Source organism: Colobus angolensis, unplaced genomic scaffold (assembly GCF_000951035.1).
Source record: "Colobus angolensis palliatus isolate OR3802 unplaced genomic scaffold, Cang.pa_1.0 Scaffold7, whole genome shotgun sequence".
NCBI classification, from domain to species: domain Eukaryota; kingdom Metazoa; phylum Chordata; class Mammalia; order Primates; family Cercopithecidae; genus Colobus; species Colobus angolensis.
In genome coordinates, this window is record NW_012120709.1 from 15100682 (window position 1) to 15122798 (window position 22117).

At 37.7% G+C, this 22117-nt stretch overlaps 1 protein-coding gene across 1 annotated transcript in view; it reads left to right on the plus strand.

The window, feature by feature from the left end:
• The window catches only part of DDX10 (DEAD (Asp-Glu-Ala-Asp) box polypeptide 10), a 285003-nt gene that overhangs the window by 11445 nt on the left and 251441 nt on the right, over positions 1-22117 (plus strand). The window contains exons 3-9 of the mRNA XM_011926680.1: positions 705-835; positions 2178-2336; positions 3386-3506; positions 4641-4830; positions 12496-12622; positions 15678-15840; positions 17328-17412. Of these exons, the coding sequence (XP_011782070.1) occupies positions 705-835; positions 2178-2336; positions 3386-3506; positions 4641-4830; positions 12496-12622; positions 15678-15840; positions 17328-17412 (976 nt within the window). The remainder of the gene's footprint in view (positions 1-704; positions 836-2177; positions 2337-3385; positions 3507-4640; positions 4831-12495; positions 12623-15677; positions 15841-17327; positions 17413-22117) is intronic.

Below are 22117 nucleotides of genomic sequence, written 5' to 3' on the forward strand. Positions count from 1 at the left end.
CGTGTTAGCCAGGATGGTCTCGATCTCCTGACCTCGTGATCCACCCGTCTCGGCCTCCCAAAGTGCTGGGATTACAGGCTTGAGCCACCGCACCCGGCCTATATGGTATCTTTATTGCTGTGCCTGGTTTAGTTCAGTTAACATAAGGTCCTCCAGGTTCATCCATGTTGTAAATAACAGGATGTCCTTTTTAAAGGCTGAGTCATACTCCATCTGTGTGTATGTATGTGTGTGTGTATGTATGTAACATATATCACATTTTCTTTACTCATTCATGGACACTTAGGTTGATTTCATATCTTGGCTTCTGGAATAATGCTGCAATGAACTTGGGAGCACAGATACTTTTCAAAATACTAGTTTTATTAATATATCCTTTGGATTATACCCAGGAGTGGAACAGGTGGATCATAGAATAACTTGTCTCCTCTTCGCATGGTTTTCCCTCTGTGCATGTGGACTCTTCATGTCTCTGTTCAAGCTTTCTTCCCATAAAGACACCATTTGTATTGGATCAGAGTCCACCCCTATGGGGCTCTAACTTAATCACCTCTTTAAAGGCCCTGTCTCCAAATATAGTCATGTTCTGAGGTATGGGGCATTAGGGCTTCAACATAGGAATTTTGGGGGACACAACTCACTTAGCCTATAACACCATCCTACAGGGATTTTCTAAAGGATAATCCTTCCCTCCATGTTGCCAGGTTTGCAAGAAGCTCAATACCGTTTGGTAACTGAGATACAGAAACAGACCATTGGATTGGCTTTGCAAGGTAAAGATGTACTTGGAGCAGCCAAAACTGGATCTGGCAAGACTTTGGCTTTCCTTGTTCCAGTAAGTACATTGTCATTGGGTTAGACTGTCTGTTATACAATTTTATAACATTCTGTGCCCAGATGCGAATTATATAAAGAGATTTGTATGTTAGATTTCATAATAGATTGGCTAGAATGCAAGCTTCATCAAACAGGAGCCACGTGTGTCTTGTTCTCACCATTTTCCCCAGGTCCTAGCACAGTGCCTTGCATGTAGCAGGCACTCAGTAACTTAATGAATGAACTATTGTGCTTTGACAAGTCATTACATTCTTGATGGAAGTGGGGTGCAGGTTAGAGTGGTTCTGCGCTGCAGTAGGACTATTGGAAGACAGTTTCTGCTCTCACCGTTGTGAGCCTGCCAGTGGCATTTATATTTGCCACCTTGTTTAGGATAAAGCTAAAGTATGCTCAGTTTAAGGAGCTTTAGGCATTTGTTGAGAATTTTCTGGGACATTGCTATCGGTCTTTTATGGCAGCAAAACAGTAGAGCTTCTTAGGCATTCACTTCCGTCTTTGTTATGTTGGTCTCTTAATCTTTCATTCCTATAAAATGACCCAGAAAAATCTCATTTTAGTTTTTGTTCCAAATATTGCAAAAACCACTTTTCTCTTAAATCCTAGTGTGTTTTGTCCCCTTTAAAGAAAAAGTCTCTCTATAGCTAGAGAATTCAGTTACTATATAACTACAGCAGCTGCATGGATGAAAATTTATTTACTTATTTTTATTTTTTTTTTTGAGATGAAGTCATGCCGTGTTGCCCAGGTTGGAGTGCAGTGGTGCAATCTTGGCTCACTGCAACCTCTGCCTCCCAGGTTCATGTGATTCCTTCTGCCTCAGCCTCCCAAGTAGCTGGAATTACAGATGCGGACTACCACGCCAAGCTGATTTTTGTATTTTTAGTGGATATGGGGTTTCATCATATTGGCCAGGCTGGTCTTGAACTGACCTCAAGTGATGTACCCACCTCAGCCTCCAAAGTGCTGGGATTATGGGCCTGAGCCACTGCGCCCATCCAAAAGTTTTAGTGTGGTTATTTTGAAAATGATAAATATTATTCTTAGGTGTGTTGTAAAGGTCTATATGGGTTGCACATACCTTTCACTGATAGCCAGTTTCCTGATGGCATGACTCTGGCAGCAGCTGAACTACCATGGGGTTTCTTTTCCCTTTTGTCTGAGTTGGGGGTGGATGGTTCTGATGGAAGATAAACAAAATCATTTACTTTGGACTGGATAAAACTGGAGTGGTATGCCTTCTGCTTGGAAGATCCCTTTGATTTGGAGGGGCAAGGTTGAGATGCAGGTCAAAAAGCTGACTTCTGATGACTTACTGAACATCAATTTGCTGTCTTTTTGAGGTGCTGGAAGCCTTATATCGTCTGCAGTGGACCTCAATGGATGGGCTGGGAGTTCTCATAATATCACCTACGAGAGAACTGGCCTATCAGACCTTTGAGGTTCTCCGAAAAGTAGGAAAGAATCATGACTTCTCAGCTGGTCTCATCATTGGTGGAAAGGTTCGTCCTTTTGTCTGTGTCCTTCCTTTCCTTCTGTGACCTATACTGGAGTACTGTGGCTGTTGACAGGGAGGCAGCAGAGACTTCATCTAAACAGACTGACCTCCTAGACCAGGGCCTCTTGGGGTAGTAGCACTTTGGTGTAGTCACTGCTATCTGCGATCTGGTTGCCAGTTTTGCAGGCCCAGAAAGTCCATTTTTTTGTTGGGAATCTGAATTGATTAGCCTGTCTAAGACATATTTACTCTAATCCTGTAAAGTTGTTTGTTGATATTCATTGGGAAAGATATTTCCGTATATGAACTGGTACCTTTTAATAAGGTATCTATCTAAGAGGTTGAATAATTCAGAGCATTGCTACATCAGCAGCAGAAGAAAGGAAGGTAGATTGTTTGGAGGAATGTTTAAGACCTGCTGCTCACTTTTGTTCTGTCTTACAGCACATCTATCTGCTAGAATCTCCTTTAGACTGTGAGGATAAATACTTGAGTTTTTATGCAAACATGCACAAAAGAAGAAAGAATAGCATCACAAACCCTCATGTACCTGTTGCCCAAGTTTAACAATTAACAACATTCTGTTTTTTCCCCCAGCCTTCAGGACTGTGAGAAGTGGTTCTTGTATCAGGGAGAGAACCTCGGCTTTTCTCAGTTCACTAAGTCCAGTCCTAGAGTGGTGTTAGAGTCTGTTCAATGTCCCTGTGTCCTGAATTAAAGAATGAGAGTGATTCCAGTTTATGTCAGTTCTGACCCAAATAGGAAATCCTGACTTTGGAGTATTCATTTGATTATTTTTTTTTCTTAGCCTCAAAATCCTGGATATGAATAAGAATTTAGAACTCTGAGCACCTTATGTCTTCCCGTAAAGACTTTTTTATGTAGCCAAGAAATGTGGATATGCTGCAGAAATACAAGGGAAAAGCTAGTTTATTTCCAAGAGTATCTAAAATGCTGTGATGAAATGGCACATGCAGGTGACTTTCATAGCTTTGGAACAGAGGCTGCTGAGAGTGATGTGTCTCTGTAATCAAAATAAATAACTGTTTTCAGGATCTGAAACATGAAGCTGAGAGGATCAACAACATAAATATACTCGTGTGCACACCAGGTCGACTTCTTCAACACATGGATGAAACAGTATCTTTTCATGCTACTGATCTCCAAATGTTAGGTGAGTCAAATGAATTTCTAATTTAAAAAAAAGGCTCAGACTTAGGAGAGAGCCCTTATACATTTTTTTTTTTTTTTTTTAGATGGAGTCTTGCTCTGTCACCCAGGCTGGAGTGCAGTGGCCGGATCTCAGCTCACTGCAGACTCCGCCTCCTGAGTTTACGCCATTCTCCTGCCTCAGCCTCCTGAGTAGCTGGGACTACAGGCGCCCGCCACCTTGCCCGGCTAGTTTTTTTTTTTTTTTTTTTTTTTTTTTTTTTTTTTTGTAAAAACGGAGTTTCACCGTGTTAGCCAGGATGGTCTTGATCTCCTGACCTTGTGATCCACCCATCTTGGCCTCCCAAAGTGCTGGAATTACAGGCTTGAGCCACCGCACCCAGCCTACATTTTAATGATAGAAATTTTATGTTGGATAAATGTTATGATTCAAAACAAACTTAAAAATTACTGAAACATTTTGGCATTTGCGCTGTAAACCCAGAAAGTACAACTAGATTTAAAAAAATCAGAAGAATATATGTACTCTTATATGTGAAATTAGGCACATTAGTATTAGACCATGCCAAGATTTTCAACACCTGCTTCTAATAACTTGAAAGGTCAGGTGGGCATTTTTTTAAATGAACTTTTTCTTTTTTGCTTGGGAATACTACCTAATGTGTATTTTTAAATCAACTTTATCTTTGAATGTTTTTGATTTATAGGAAAGTTGCAGTGGAGAGTTCTGCATTATCCTTCCCCTGGTTTCCCCTAGTGTTTTGTTTGTTTGTTTGTTTGTTTGTTTTGAGACAGAGTCTCGCTCTGTTGCCAGGCTGGAGTACAGTGGCACGATCTCGGCTCACGGGTTCAAGTGATTATCCTGCCTCAGCCTCCCGATAGCTGGGACTACAGGTGTGCACCACCACGCCCAGCTAATTTTTGTATTTTTTGTAGAGACGGGGTTTCACAATGTTGGCCAGGATGGTCTCGATCTCTTGACCTCGTACTCCACCCACCTTGGCCTCCCAAAGTGCTGGGATTACAGGCCTGAGCCACTGTGCCCGGCCTTCCCTTTGTGTTAATGTCTTACATGACATGGTACTTCGATCAAAACTAAGGTTAATATTGATACTTAACTTGCATTTTCCTTTTTCAGTTCTTGACGAAGCAGATAGAATCTTGGATATGGGCTTTGCTGATACCATGAATGCCATTATTGAAAATCTCCCCAAGAAACGTCAGACTTTACTTTTCTCAGCAACACAAACTAAATCTGTAAAGGACCTTGCACGCTTGAGTTTGAAAGACCCTGAGTATGTCTGGGTTCATGAAAAAGCAAAATATAGGTATGTACTCTTTGATTCAATCAAGATAAATGTTTTTTTCTTTTTTAATTTAGGGATTTGATATTTTAAATATCTGTTTTCTGGGAATTAAGACATTATATGCATTATTGGTTATGCAAAGCATAGTAAATATACCAGTTAAAATTACCCAAATTCTTGATTTATCTTTAAATGTCAGGGTACTTGAATGTAGCATTTCCCAAAAAGTGGTCTGGGAGGGGAACAAATGTTTTTCCATAGATGTTAAGAGGTATTTTACCGTTTACCAACACTGCCTCTCCATAAACAGAGAAGGGATGAGATAGCAAATGGTGAGTCAAAGTGAAACAGTTTTATTTCTATTTCTCAGAACCTTTAGTATTTTCATGGACATTGTGATTGTTCAAAGCAGTGGGAGGTGGATGTAGCTTGCTACATTTACCAAAATTATTTGAGTACGGAATCATCCTTTTTAGCAGGATTATGCAGTACTAATGTGTTATGGAACACATTTTATCAAGCGCATTAGTATTTAGCAAAATACCTTTCTGTAAAAATTCTAGCAGCTATTGTTTTTGTCTTGGCCTCACTAAAAAATAGAGCGTAAAGTATGTGTGTTACAGTAAAATATGTAAAGTATGTATGTTTGTGATATGCAAGTAGTTGCGGAAATTTTTATTTATCTATTTTTTTGAGACAGGGTCTTGCTCACTCTGTCGCCCAGGCTGGAGTGCAGTTGTTTGATTGTAGCTCACTGCAGCCTTGACCTCCTGGGCTCAAATGATCCTCCTGCTTCAGCTTCCTGAGTAGCTGGGACAACTGGGGCATACCACCATGCCTGGCTAATTTTAAAATTTTTTGTAGAGTTGAAGTCTTACTACATTGTCCAGGCTGGTTTCAAATTCCTGAGTTCAAGCAGTCATCCCACTTTGACCTCCCAAAGTGTTGAAATTACACTCAGGCATGAGCCACTGTGCCCAGCTGGAATATGTTTTCAGTTGTATTTTTATATGACAATTGGAAGCATATATATTTGGTATGAATCACTGCAGACTTCCAGGAGAAATGTTTTCCAGTGAATATAAGTTGGATTCTTTGTTGAAGATAGCAATGTAAATTCAACTCTACTATTATTTATATCTTAAATTTTTTATTTCTTCTTGCTCTGAAATGTTAGCCTAAAAAGAAATAGGTTTGGAAAATGAATTGTGTTATCTGGAAATTCCCTAAATAGAGAAAATATGAGTATTCAGGCCCATCTTGACCTTGTGTAATAGATGTCTAGGATTTAAAAAGCCTGAGACGAGAGACGCCAGATTCTTTGCTTCTAGGTTATGGGGAATCTGAGTACTGGTATCTTTGACTTTCAAGAACTTGGGAATGGAATAGTAAGATATGTGAGGTATAGTTTTTTTCTCTTGGCTTACTTTCGAGTAGACATTGATCTCTTAAAGTGTTGAGATAGCTATGAACATTTTTGTGACAATTAACAATTAACTTGAAAATATAAAGACTGCCTGTCTAGGATTTTTCACTTTTCTTTTTTTGCTATTTGCCTCCAGCCTATTTTTAATATTCGTCAGACAAGTTTTTTAATCATTAGATGTCTCTAAGACCTTTCATAATTTATACAAGTTAATTTGTACCTATTATTTCCTATCACTAGTTTCTGTAGGTAAGAGTTGGTTATTTTCTGTAAATTATAAAGTTTTAGGAAAAAACGACAAAGATTTTGATATTATTTCACAAATGATTTTTGAAACCCAGTCCCATCACTTGTAAAAGTGTGGTAGAGAAAATTTTCAGAAAAAATTTTGGAAGGCAGACATGTATTGACATAATTTATAAAACCTCAGATTATATGATAATGGCTGCGGTTTTCTAATATTCCAAATTTATAGGAAACATAAAAAAGCAGATGCTCTTAGGAATTTCGTCTAATATCAATGTTAGCTTTTCCCCTTTAGTAGCTTATCAGTGTGGTTCATACACCAGGAGAGGTTATATTCAAGAACATTTTAAATTGTTAGAGAGTATCTACTCTCAAATTGTGAAGGACCCAACAACTAAAGAAAAATCAGATTTTTCCGAAGTTGTAAGCCAGAGCATACTTAGAAAAAGTATACTAATGTTTTCATTATGTTGTTATATATAGACAACTGGTATTTCTAATGATCTTATTTTTGAGAGAATATGCCTTTGGGCCATAGCGATTTGCTGTTTTTCAGTGGCCAGTTGAATTCTATGGTGGATTATGAAAATCTTCAAATTTTAGATGTATCATGAGTTTATGTTATTAGGTATATACAAATTTAGTATTGCATTGTCAATTTGAAACATTAATCATTATGAAATGCTTCTTTTTTGTGTGTGTGTGTGCTTATTTTCTGTGGACAGTGTGCCTTTTTTGGATTTGTTTTTTTTGCCTTTTTCTTACTGGCTTGGAGGAGTCCTTTAAATAAATTATTTATTTATAATACGATTAGCAAAACACTTCCCTACTCCCAGTGTTTTTTTATTTTATAAAATGTTTCTTTTTATCTTTACTAATTCTTTTTTGCCTTTAAGTCTATTTTTTTTTTTTCTTTTTCTTTCTTTCTTTCTTTTTTTTTGAGATGGGGTCTCGCTCTGTTGTCCAGGCTGGAGTGCAGTGGCGTGATCTCGGGTCACTGCAGCCTCTGCCTCTCAGGTTCAAGCACTTTTCCTGCCTCAGCTTCCCAAACAGCTGGGATTACAGGTGCTCACCACCGTGCCCACCTAATTTTTATATTTTGAGTAGAGTCGGAGTTTCACCATATTGGCCAGGCTGGTCTCGAACTCCTAACCCCAGGTGATCCACTTGCCTCGGCCTCCCAGTTACTGCGCCTGGCCAACTTTAAGTCTAGTTTGATATTAGTCTATCTGTAGCAATTTTCTTTTAGTTAACATTTGCATGGTGAATCCTTTCCCATCCTTTTACTTTCTACATTGTTTACACCCTATGTTTTTAGGTTTGTCTTTGTGAGTAGCATATTTTTAATCTGGTATGATAATTGCTTTTGACAGTTAATTTAATTATTATTTAGGTCCCTTTACTTCTTTCTACCTTTGTGTCTTCATTGTTAAGTATTTTAATTCTACATGTATCTTAAGCCTCATAAGCCACTATTATCAGTTTGCAACATCAGTATTTATTTAGACTTACCTGATTCTCCTTCTTGTATTGTCATGCTTCCACCTGAGAATTTTTCTTTTGCTCAAATAATTTCCTTTAGTGCATACTTGTTAGTGAACAGCGTTTTGACCTTTCTGAAAACCTCTTTATTTCATCTTCATTTTTTTTGAAGCGTATCTTGGCATTTTTTTTTCCCCCTCTTCAAAGACATCTTTGTTGTACTCCTGGTTCCATTATTTCTGTTAAAGTCATCTGACAGTTCTCTTGTTCTTTTGAAGGTAATTTTTTCTTTTTTTCGGCCAGCAAATGTCTTAAGGTCAGGCTGTCTTGATCTGGTCTAGCCTGGCAATTAGACTCTAGGGTTATCCTGTTTCTGGTTTGTCCTGAGACTTGGGGTATAACCTTCACAGGTGGGGAATAGCCTTTCTCAGGGTCTCAACCAAAAGACTGAGGTATCTACCAGGGCCCCTCTGTCTTGGCAAGTCGTGAACCTCATAGCATTGTGACCCTGCCAGAATGTCTGCTCAGTTCTGTAGTTTCCCAGTTGGTTGCTTTTTGCTTGTTTTTCCTCATTATGCCTTATGTGCACTCAGTTTAGGGGTTGGCATGCTCCTCAAGGGTAAATTGTATGAAAAATTTTAGATTCAGTTTTCCTTCTCTCAGGGACCTGGGACTGACATGTTTAGGCTTAAGGCTACTACCTTGTTCCTCTCCTGTCTTGCAATCAGCAGATGCTTTTGGGGAGAAAAGTGAAGTTGTTAACAGAGGGCTTGGCTCAGGGCATTTTCATTTTCTCCTTTAGCACCTCAAGTCCCACTTGCCTTGGTTGCTCTCAGATGCTGTCAGTCTTTTTGTTTTGTTTTGTATTTATTCATGCTTTTATAGTTGCTATTCTAGAACAAAGGGTTAATCTGATACAAGCAGCTTCTTAGCCTTGTAAGTTTAGCAGCTGATAGAAATTATTGCCTAGCTCCGTTATTTCATCAGGGTTTGCAAAATTGTGATATTTTAATTGTATTATTTCTTCGTTAGTTTAAATACTTTCCTATCAAAGAGCTTTCACATGAACTATGTGATTATCTGAGGTACAGTTCTTACAGGAAAGCCAGAATATTAGAATGTATGCTTTACTCCCTTTATCTGCTTTAACACCAATGAGTTGGTTCCCTAGTCTTTTCTGAAGGTAAGCAGTGTTTGTTTTTTGGTTGGAGGTGGGGGTTGTGTGTACTAAAAATGAACTAAAGTTCCAAAAAAATTTTAGTAATTAGTGATGAATTAATGATACCTAACTCATAGATTTAAACATCTTTTTATGTCCTTGAATCAATAAAAATTTTTATATTTAATATTCATCTTGTGTCATCCCAAACTTCGCTAGTAGATGCTTCAAGTTAATATCTCGATTCTTTAGATACATTTTAGTAATCTTTGGTGGACTCCTTGCTTTCTGGTGTTCTAAGTTTATCTTATATATTTCCAGTTCTTATAAAATCCTTCTAGCAGGATCCTATATATAAATACCATAGTCTGAGTGCTAATGGGCATGGTCATTGTGTTAAGCTTTACGGTGGACAGGCCTTTTTAAAAGAGTTCAACTGATAATTACAAATCAAATTTAGGATTACAAGGTTTTTATTAAGCCTCATTTAAAAAATATGTATCTCTTTTCTCTTCTGCCAAACATTAATTCCTAAAGACTTTTGTTTCATCTGTCAGTCAGTATATCTAAAATAGTTTGAGGCTAATACCAATATTATTACTGACAATATGATTACTTATAAAAGTTTAAGATTCCTTTGCATTTCTCTTTTTTTCCTTAGACATCCCAGAAAAGATATGGGAATCACATTCCTTTAAAGGCATTTCCTTTGAAATAATTCCCTTGTCATTAAGTCATCAACTTGATATATATTTGGGCTTGTTTCATTTTGCTCCTTTGTATAACTGCATTCTGTTTCCCATAATTCCCTATAGATACGGCCTATTTCTTATTTAAAGACTGTTTTTTTAGAGCAGTTTTAGGTTAACCTCAACATTGAGAGGAAGATACAGAGATTTGCCATATACCTGCTGTCCCCATGCAGCCTCTGCCATTATCAACACTCTCGCTAGAATGGTGGTGCATTTGCTACGATGGATGAACCTATATTGATGCATCCTTATCACCCAAAGTCTGTTACTTTAGGGTTCACTCTTGGTGTGGTACATCCCATTAATTTGGACAAATTTATAAAAACATGTATCTACTGTTACAGTATTTCACAGTATATTCACTGCCCTGAAAATCCTTGGTGTTCTGCCTATTTATTTATTCATCTCCCCTGACAGCCGCTGATCTTTTTACTGTCTCCATAGTGTCGTCTTTTCAGAATGTCATATAGTTGGAACCATACAGTATGTAGCCTTTTCGTATTGGTTGCTTTCACTTAATATTATGCATTTAAGTTTCCTCCATGTCTTTTCATGGAGTGATAGCTTATTTCATTTTAGCACTGAATAATATTCCATTGTCTGGATGTAACACAGTTTATTTTTCTGTTCCTTACTGAAGGACATCTTGATTGCCTTCAAGTTTTGGCAATTATGAATAAAGCTGCAATAAACATCCTTTTGCAGATCTTTGTGTGGACATATGTTTTCAACTCTTTTCAGTAAATACCAAGGAACATGATTGTTGGGCCAGGTACTAAAAGTATGTTTGGTTTTAAGAGACTGCTATACTGTCTTCCAAAATGGCAATATCATTTTGCATTTCCTCCAGCAATGAAGGACAGTTCCTGTGGCTCCACATGCTTGCCAGCATTTGGTGTTGTCACTGTTCTGGATTTTGGCCATCTAATAAGTGTGAAGTGACAAATCATTATTTTAATTAACTTTTCCCTGTTGACATATGATGTGGATCATCTTTAATTTTTTTTTTTTGGACAGGGTCTTACTCTGTCACCCAGGCTAGTGTGCAGTGTAGCGTGATCATGGCTCCCTGCAGCCTCGAACTCCTGGGCTGAAATGATCCTCCTGCTTCAGCCTCTCAGGTAGCTGGGACTACAGGCACATGCCACCATGCCCAGCCAACTTTTGTATTCTTTTGTAGAGACAGAGTTTTGCCATTTTGCCCAGGTTGGTATGGTATCTTTTCATATGCTTTTTTTTTATCTACATATCCTCTTTGGAGAGGTGTCTGTTAAGATCTTTGACCTCCTTCCTCCTTTTAAAATTGGGTGTTTCTGTTTTTATTGTTGAATTTTAAGAGTTCTTTGTATATTTTGGAGAACAGTCCTTTATCAGATTTTTTTGCAAATATTTTTCTCCCATTCCGCGGCTTATCTTCTGATTCTTTTGATAGTGTGTTTCACAGATCAGAAACACGTAATTTTAATGAAGTCCAGCTCATCAATTCTTCCCTTTATGGATCATAACTTTGTCATATCTAAAACCAATTGACTTGTAGTTTTTGGTTTGTTTGTCCCCCCTCCTTTTTTCTTTCACTGTAAACACATGGGTGGGCATGAATATGCATATATAATGTATAGCCCCCTGATAAATGGTACCAAACTATCTGTACTATTCTGCCACTTGCCTCTTTCCTTAACAGTGTATCCTAGACATCACTCCACAGCAATATATGGATAGTTTCTTTATTCCTTTTTTACAGTTGCATTATAGTTAATTTATGTGGCTGTGTAATCGTTCGTACTGCAGGTCCCTAGTGATGGACATTTAGGTTGATTTTGATCATTTTTTGCTTTATAAATAATGCCATATGTTTGTGTGTATGTATATATGTGTGTGTTTAAAGCCAGAGTAATGTTGGAATAAAGTAGATTTATTAGTTCAAAGATTAAATGCATGTATATTTTTCTCCAAGATTTTATAATAACATTTCAAACATGTAGTAAATTGAAAGACTTTTACGATAAATACCTTATAACAAACACCTAGATACTACCTAATGATAGCATCCATTTACTTGCTTTCATCCATCCCTTCTAACTCTGTATTAACCCATTATAGTTTTGATGGATTTCAGGGTAAATTGCAGATATCTGTATTCTCTCTAAATACTTCACACGTATTACTAATGAGAGTTTAATATTTGTACAGATTTTTTTTCTTTTGGTATAAAATTTGTATACAATGAAATATGAAAATTTTAAGTATACAGTTGACTTTGATGAATGTGTATATCTCAGTAATCTAAAGCCCTAATGAGATGTGGAATACTAATCAGCCCAGCGATTTCTCTTAAGCCTCTTCTTAGTTAGTCCTTGATCCCGCATTTTTAGAGGTAATCACTGTTCGTGTCGTGCTTTGTTTGACATTGATTTACAAGGGATTTTGAATGTGTTTTAAAGTGATGTGCTGAATTCATATCCCAAGGGACAATAGAGAAAAATTACTGTTTTTTTAGTGTATGTGTGTAGGAAATTTGCTTGAGAGATGTGCCACTATTAAAACTTGTTTCCTTTTTTGGTCTGGATTTCAGTTACCTACATGACATATTTTAATGTCTTTCTTTTCCTTAATTCCACAAGCACCCCTGCCACTTTGGAACAGAACTACATAGTCTGTGAGCTGCAGCAAAAAATAAGTGTGCTGTATTCCTTTTTGAGAAGCCATCTGAAGAAGAAGAGCATTGTATTTTTTTCCAGTTGCAAAGAGGTATTGGCTGTTAATTTTTCTTTCTGAACGTATGTTGAATGTCCCTTTTGAAATGGCAAATCAATTAGACAAATTATTATATTGTATCAGAAGTACAGTGCTAGGTGTGGTGAGGGATCTTTAGTGTCCTTGTGGTAAAGGAATCTGTGGTTGAGACTTTCAACTCCACAACGGCAGAAACTGTGTCTTTTCTTAGGCATTCTGTTAAGTACTAACAATACTGGAAATGTAGTCCTCAATAAATATTAGAAGAATGAATAATTGTTAGCCAAACTAAGCAGAGGTCTTTATAATCTGATACCTCCCTTACCCTCCAGGAATATGGGAATGAATAAATCATTTATTTCCATGCCTTATATCTTTGTTTATGCTCATCTGTCTGGAATGGCCTCCCTGCATCCCTTCATCTAAATCTGGGGAAATACTTATTTTGAGGCTAAGTTCAAATGTTACACCTGAAAGTGCCTTTCTGACACTCCCTTTTGAAAGAATCAGTTGCTCCCTCCCCTAACCTTCTGAAGTGTTTTGTTTATATCTTAGTTAATAAACACTTCTTGCTTGAACACTGGCCCTGTGCTAGGAATAAAGAATGAGGATTTCAGAGATGTCTAAGAGAACTTTGTCTCCTCTCTTGAGGAGGAGGGACCACCATCTTCGTGCATGTGTGCGTGCGTGTGCCGCTTCTCCTGTACTATATTTCAGATTCCAGATGACTTATAGGGAATGTAGTAGATCAATTCTAAATTTACAGCTTTTGCAATAATTTTCCATAATAAATATGTAGATGAGTTTCTCTATAGCTTATGGGAAATTAAGTGGTGATCTGATGCTGTTGTCTACTGAACCTTATTTTAACATGTAAAGGATGACTTTAGCCTTGGTGCAGTGGCTTACGCCTGTAATCCCAGCACTTTAAGAGGCTGAGGTGGGAGGATTGCTTGAGTCTAGAAGTTGAAGACTAGCCTGGGCAAGATGGCAAGACCCTGTCTTTAAAAAAAAAAAAAGAAAGACTTCAGTTTTTTAAGGACCTATCTTAGATTTTCAAAGCTTCCCATATCCCGGGAGCATTCCTCAAGGCAACTTGGAAGTGTGTCCTGAGCAGTAGCCAACAACAAAACCATAAACTTCACATCTCCTAAAAAAGACTTAGTTGGTTTTTGTATCTGGATACTAGAAAATGATTCTGAAAATTCTATTTAAAGTTCTATTTAAAGTTTCTACTCTTTAGGAGATGGCATCAAAGGTGGCCTTGGCGTAGTTGCCCAAGGTGGCACTGCAGCCCCTGGTCGAGGTATAGCAATTGTCAGTACCCACCATCAGCAGTGGCTTCTTGGGCATGGGGCCGTGATGATGCCATTGCCTCCTGAGGTGGGGACAAGGCTCACCAGTACAGAGCCACAGAGGTCTGTCACCTTGCAAGGGCTGGTGGGCTTGCTGATTTTGTTCCTCCAGTAACCTCTCAGCACAAGGACAGTGGAGAGCTTGGCCAGGATGATGGCCTCTCAAATGGCAGTGGCTACCTCCTTGGAGCACCTGATACCCATATCAATGTGGCCATTGTAGTCCCCCATGGCAACATGCCTTGAACCCAGTACGTTGGCCAGTGTGGGCCGCTTTTGCGCCATGTAATCTTTGAAACTTCATTCTTGAGAGATGCCCCCAGGAAAATGTCAATGACCTCAGACTCCTTGATGGGCAGGAGAAGAGAGAGATCTCCTCCAGGGACTTGGTCTTCATGTCCTTGACCAGGCAGCACAGCTTTGTGACTGGCATCCCTTCCTTGGCTTTGCCAGTGGCCTTGGTTGCAGGTGCTGTTGCTGAAGCCTCGGTGGTTTCCCATTCCCAGTCCTGCGGACCCTTCTGCTGCACCAGCATCATCTGCCATTTGATGTCTTCTTGGAGAAACTGTTTTTACATCTTTACAAAAGAAAGGCCTAAGTCCAGCTATCTCTAATCCTTGCCTGATATTGTCCCAGAACCAGAACCTCCCTGGCAAGTAGCAAATTGCATTTGAGAAAGTGAATAACTAGTGATTGAGTAACAAGTCATTTTGCAATTCACTTGGTTTCCCATTCTTTACTTTCGGCAAAATTGAAGAGAGACTTTATCTTTCCCTTTAACTGAGCGAATAGATCACGAAAAATTATTTGGAATAATGCATTATAAGTTTTGGCCTGTTTTATAGGAGCTCAGAATTAAACTTCCTTTGAGTTTTATTTATGTGAACAGAATTTAACCCCCATGTTAGAGAAAATAAAATAATGTTGAACTCTTTTCAGTCTAGCAATCCATAGTATCTGTTTATGGGTACATAAAGAGAACCAAAACAATTAACTCTATATAGTCCCACACATTGAGATATATTTGCAGTGTTTTTATTTATGTCTCACAGTTTTCTAAATCAAATCCCAACATATTTCTTGGTTTGATCAGTTCTGTACTATTGATTATTTTAATAATTGCTGAGTCTGAGAGGAAAGTTCAATCAGCCTATAGCCACAGGAAATTAAAATAAGCTTTTTCTTTTGTAGGAAATGAGTTATGATAATATGATCAATAAAAGGCTTTCAAGCTTCAAACTTAAGATGCAATTTTGTGACATTAGGGAATAGAAATGTGAATTAAAGGAAAGAAGGAAATCAAATTTCTTAAAATTAAAGAAGAGTTCACATTTTTTACTTGGTTGAAATTGGGTATCACATTGCTCTGCTGATGAGAATCTGTGGGATACATTTTTCATAAGAGATAAGTGTTTATTTTAAAACATCAGTATTTACCAGAAATTATGTTCTTTGCTATGATTGAAATTTTGAAAGATTTCAGATACCAATACAAAAATATAAAAAGAGCATTTTTTTGAAAATCAAAGGAAATACGTGAGCAAAAATCTTTGAAGACCACAACTCTAAACTACATTTCTCTTTCTCTGCTCTATATTTGAACATTTTTTTAATTGGTAAAATTCATACTGCGTAATACATTTTTGCTGTCCATCTTCTAAGCTTTATTCCTGTCATCTGCCATAAGCAAACTTATTCTTCTGTTGATGCCCCAGGTCCAATATCTGTACCGAGTGTTTTGCCGGCTACGTCCTGGCATTTCTATCCTTGCCCTCCATGGTCGACAGCAGCAAATGAGAAGAATGGAAGTCTATAATGAGTTTGTCCGTAAGAGAGCTGCGGTACTCTTTGCTACTGATATTGCAGCCAGGGGGTTGGGTAAGAGAACTTCCTACCATGAAATTTCTGTGATTATGGGAAATGTAATTTGCTTATAAAGTATATTTTGGGAAATCTGATAGACTCAAATACTTGGGTTTCTTTTCTTATTTTGTAAGAGAAAAGTAAGTAGTAAATTGGTAGCAATTGACTAACATTAAGGATGTACCAGTGAAAATTTCCATAGTATTTGTATCTTTTTTACTCTTACTGTTTCATGATAATCACACCATAGAATACTGAGGAACCTACAAAATCAAAGAGAGATTAAAAGTTTAAAGATATGAAAACAATTCCTGTTTCTTTGAAAATTGGAAACTTGTTTATAGATACTGAACTCGTTCAACAAGAAAAATCAGTGAAATCCATGTTTTCACCATTCTAATTTTTATCTGATAAATCATTACATTTAATGCATTTAAATTTATTTTCAAAAAGGTGCTTTGTTGATTATACAACTCCTGGCTTTGTGGGAATGGATGGGGATGGATGTAATTAGAGAGGGAAACTAGACATAGGAACAAAGGGTGAGAATAAATAGGTGATAATTTGAATCCTTCAGTCACTTAATTTTATTGTATTGTTAATTATAGCAAATTTGAAGCATACACAAAAGCTGAATATGTTTAATCTACCCTCATATACCCAGCTTTAACAATTATCTTTTTCATAATCCTCCTCCTGTCCCTCTTGGAGTTCTCTAAAGCATATGTCAGACGTCATGTTTATTAGTTTAGACTGGAGTACAGTAGCATGATCATAGCTCACTGCAACCTTGATCTACCAGGCTCAAGTGATACTCCCACCTCAGCTTCTCCAGCAGCTGGGACTGCAGGCATGTACCACCATGCCTGATTAGTTTTTATTTTACTTTATTTTTTATTATACTTTAAGTTCTGGGGTATATGTACAGAACATGCAGGTTTGTTACATAGGTATACATGTGCCATGGTGGTTTGCTGCATCCATCAACCCATCATCTACATTAGGTATTTCTCCTAATGCTGTCCCTCCCCTAATCTCCTACCTCCCGACAGGCCCTGATGTGTGATGTTCCTCTCCCTGTGTCCATTGTTCAGCTCCCACTTATGAGTGAGAACATGCGGTGTTTGGGTTTCTGTTCCTGTTAGTTTGCTGAGAATGATGGTTTTCAGCTTTGTCCATGTCCCCATGAGAAGTGGTGCTTTCAGGTTATTAAATATTAGGGTATTTCACTATTTATCCGACACAAAGCAATCTGTCACTTCTGTGTCAGATACGAAGTAATCTTCATATTCAAACAGTCATTAATTTTAGTTCATTTTGTCAAAAGAAATGTTTACTATCTCTTGGTTCATGCAATTAATTTTACTTTTAATAGAGTTCATAGATGATATCCATCAGTTTGATGTGATGAAAAGTCCTGGCAAACAATATTGTAAAATAAAAACAGTGCAGCAAGGCAGATCTTGCAACCATCTTCTTAACTTCACATCCCTTCTCTATAGATTTCCCAGCCGTGAATTGGGTTCTTCAATTTGATTGTCCTGAGGATGCCAACACATATATTCACAGAGCAGGTAGAACTGCCAGGTAGGTGTACTGACTAATTTCTTTTCTTTTACTGCTATCTAAATAACAAAACTGCTTTCCCAACTGCAGATAAACGAAGAAAGCAATTCAGATAAGTGAGTGCTGATTTGGCATTTCATGATATGAGTTGATAGCAACTTGACAGCTACTGTAAATCTTTATGACTAAGACTTGATTAGTGCTGCAAAAAATACATAAGAATCTTATTTTAGTTTGTTTTAACTTTCTTGTACTTTACTTTTCAGCAAAACTGCTCACTGAAAGTCATCTCATTGAATCCTAATGACCTGTCAGTTAGGTCTAGTACTGCAGTAGTCTTCACTTATCCTCAGGGGTTATGTTCCAAGGTCTCAGTGTATGCCTGAAAACTCAGTACCAAGCCCAATATATGCTATGTTTTTTCAATCTAGTAACTGAGACAGCTAAGTAACTAACAGGCGGGGTCTTGAGCTTGCATATGCTGGTCAAAGGGATGATTCACATCGTAGGCAGGACATAGTGGATGGTGTGACATTTTATCAGGCTACTCAGAAGGGTGAGCAATTTAAAACTTATGAATTGTTTATTTCTTGAATTTTCCATTTAATATTTTTTGGGCCTGGTTAACTGTGGGTAACTGAAACCACAGAAAGCGAAACCACAGATACGGGGTGGGGGGGGACTACTTACTGTATTATTAAATCCCTGTTTTCAGATGAGGAAACTGGATCTTTGAGCAGTTAAAAAATTTGTTCAAAGATCCACAGAGCCAGGATTTGAACCCAGGCAGTCTGGCTCATCTAGTCTAGATCTCGTGCTCTTACCTTCTAAAGTATAGGCTAATAAGAGGCTAAGTGATTTGGAATCATAGATAACTCTTTTTCCTTTCTTCCTAGTTCCGGAAATAGAGATATTGCTGAAGACCACTCCCTATCTCTCCTCTTTCCTATACTCCCCACTTTCCCCCAAAAATATCCTATGTTTGCTCAAGAGGTATGAGGAACTGTCTAGAAAAGAACTTAGTAGGCTGGGCACTACGGCTCACACCTGTAATCCCAGCCCTTTGGGAGGCCGAGGTAGGTGGATCATGAGGTCCGGAGTTCGAGACTAGCCTGAGAAACATGGTGAAACCCTGTCTCTACTAAAAATGCAAAAAAATCAGCCGGGAGTGGTTGTGCGCGCCTGTAGTCCCAGCTACTCGGGAGACTGAGGCAGTAGAATCACTTGAACCCGGGAGGCGGAGGTTGCAGTGAGCTGAGATTGCACCACTGCATTCCAGGCTGGGCGACAGAGTGATCCTCTGTCTCAAAAACAACAAAACGTAGTAAAGTCAGTCATTTGGAATTAAGTGGCATAGAAAGGGATCTGAATGAATCAAAAAGGATTATACAATCTATCATTGCTATTAAGCTCTAGCAGCGAAGCTGGGAGGTATACGTTCTTGGTAGAATTGTAGATGGTTAACATTTTTCTAGATAGCATATGGTAATACTTATCAACAGCCTTAGAGTTGTTCTTTTTGTCTTAGTAATTCCACATCCAGAAATGGATCTTAAGAAAAGAGAGAGATGAATAAAGCTTCAATATACATTTGTCTTGATGTTTGTAGTGTTTAAGAATTGGAATTTATTATGCTGTTTAGATTATGATTAATTGTGGTTAGCCACAGATGGACTGTTTCTTAAGTTTTACATTTTTGTTCTGTTTCCTTATCAAAACTGGATGATTGGGTGTTTATCATATGGATTCCAGGATTGGTCTAACTGGACCAACGGTTGCTTCCAATTTCAAGCCACAAACTCTTCTTAAAACTTTCCCGGGGATGTCAGGATCTTCAGGCCCTAGCACAGACTGTCCTGTCTGGCAGACTTGCTTTACCACCTGCCCTGTGCCCACTTCAGCAAGTGGCCCCAAGTATGAAAGTGTACTCTATCCCTTGTTTACCTAGGAAGTCCCCTTGGAGTTTAGTTCTTTTAGATTTCTATGCATTTATATTTTTTGGGTAGCTTTGAAGAAATAATTTTTTTGTTTGTTTTTATGTGGTCACGTTTTGTTTCAGCTGAAGTGAAGGTTTTTTATGTCTATAGCCTAGCAAGAAATAGATCTTTTTAAAATTCTATTTAATTTTCATAAGATATTTGAATGAGTATTTGTTTTTTTTTTTTTTTTTTTGATTGGTTCATGTTTATCCTGTGGGCCATCTTTAAACATGGTTTATAATAAAAATGCAGGCAAATTAAATGTGCTGCTTTTCACCAGCATGAAAGAAGGGAGAGAACAGTATAATAGTGAAAGACTATTTAAAAATAGGATTTTTTTTTTTTTATACTTTAGGTTCTAGGGTACATGTGCACAACGTGCAGGTTTGTTACATATGTATACATGTGCCATGTTGGTGTGCTGCACCCATTAACTTGTCATTTACATTAGGTATATCTCCTAATGCTATCCCTCCCCTGTCCCTGCTGCCCCACAACAGGCCCCGGTGTGTGATGCTCCCCTTCCTGTGTCCAGGTGATCTCATTGTTCAATTCCCACCTATGAGTGAGAACATGCGGTGTTTGGTTTTCTGTTCTTGGGATAGTTTGCTGAGAAAAATAGGATTTATGTATTAGCGGGTTCAAAAGTAAGTCTTAAGTGGAATTGATGATGTCATTTTAAACAAGCAATACAGTTAGGATTGGATTTTGTATATGATGTCATTGTACATTTGCACAAACTTGCTTTTAGAATTTTTTTTCTTATTGGAACTAAGTAAAATGGGACATGGGTAGAATAGTTGCCTGTTCTCTTCGCCATTTTTATGAGGGGGTAGTTGGTGCCTCATTGGTCTTTAATGTATTAAGTACATGGTTTTTGTTTTGTTTTTTTGAGACAGAGTCTCGGTCTGTCACCCAGGCTGGAGTGCAGTGGTGCGATCTTAGCTCACTGCAACCTCCGCCTCCAGGGTTCAAGTGATTCTCCTGCCTCAGCCTCCTCCCAAGTAGCTGGGACTATAGGCACCCGCCACCACACCTGCTTAATTTTTGTATTTTTAGTGGAGATGGCGTTTCACCATGTTGGCCAGGTTGGTCTTGAACTCCTGACCTCAAGTGATCTGCCCGCCTCAGCCTCCCAAAGTGTTGGGATTACAGGTGTGAGCCACTGTGGCTGGCGAGTACATGTTTTGATTGTCATTCATAGTGAGTATTTTGGGAAGTCATCAGTGGTGGTCGGTGGAATGACCTTCTCCACAGTGTAATTCTCCTCAGTAAATGTGTAGTTGTGTAAATTGGTACATGTACCTGTGCACATATCTGCATTCTGTGCTCCTGTGGGCCTCTGGATAGGCAAGGTTGGATATGGTGTCGCACAAGTGCATTGGGCCAGGGGTGTGGGAGCTTTTTATTTTTATTTTTTCTTTTCCTTTTTGATATCTTTAATATAATGTATTCTTTAATGTGATTATTTTGATGTGTATTGCATACTTTTTAGATGTCCCAGTGGTATTGTTGGGGACAGGGCAGACTGATTCCTAAATAGAATACATTTAGCAGTAAAATTCTCCCTATATGAAGATTATTGGACCTGTCAATATAAATCAGGAAGAGGTTCTAGAGGGGGGAATATTTCAAGGTTCTTGGTTCCCAGAGAAGTTGCTGAAAATGTTATGTAGTTGAACATGCTGTGGTGAACATTAAATTGGGTCTTAATGACTGTGGAGATGAAGAGGAGTTAGAACAACATCACATTATTGTGTCTGAAGAAAGAGAATACTAATCTGAAAAAAATGTTTTAATGTAATTTTTATGTGGTCATTAACTTTTAAAGCACAAGCCTGTTTGACCTTTTGTAACCAATTAAAAATATTTTTACTTGACTATTTTAGATGTATAGTTAGTGCAAAGGTTTAGCATATATAATGCCTTTTTTTTTTTTTTCTGGCAGTTTAAAAGTTGCCAATAATGGGCTTAAAGATAATTAGAAAGTTTTGTGGGCCATGAGACTGAATAATTGAATTGAATAAAGGCTAAACTAAAATTTGAATCTAATTAAAATCCTGTGTATTCGGCTGTAATTAAAACCAAGTTGCCAGATAGTGTTTGCTTTTGGAATTGAACTATAATATATCGACATAGGAAAACAAAATCATTAGCAAAATAGCTAAGATTTGGGGAATCTTTTTTTTTTTCCTTCTTACTTTAGCTAAAAAAGTGATTTGGGTACTTTTGCCTTGACGTACCTAATTCTGTATTAATTAATTTTACCTTTCTAAATTCCTTTTGATCTGTAGCAGTTGAGAAATTTCCCTGCATTTTCCTTAACCATCACACCCCTTTTAACAAAATGGTCTCCTTTAGAGATAAGTGAACCCAGGTGTATGAATATAGTTTTATAATGCTGTATCCTGTGATACATTCTACCACTTTAAAAAGCAATTCTCTTTAGGGCTTATGGTTTTTTTGGTACAAAACCAAGCTATTCCAGTTTTTATAAAAATGTCCAGTTGAAAGTAGAAAATATTTGGGAATGGAAAATAGACATCAGGTATTCTCAATTTAAAAAAATGTTTTTATTTGGGGAGGGTGGGGAAGGGTTGTGGGTAGAGGATGGGCATTCATATATAACTATTTTTTTTTCCCCTGAATAGTGGAAGATAAAATAATTTCAGCAATATTCTACTTTAGCCTATTTGCCTGGCTACGTTTTGTGGTGCTCAGAAATTTTGTAACATAAGGAGCAGAAT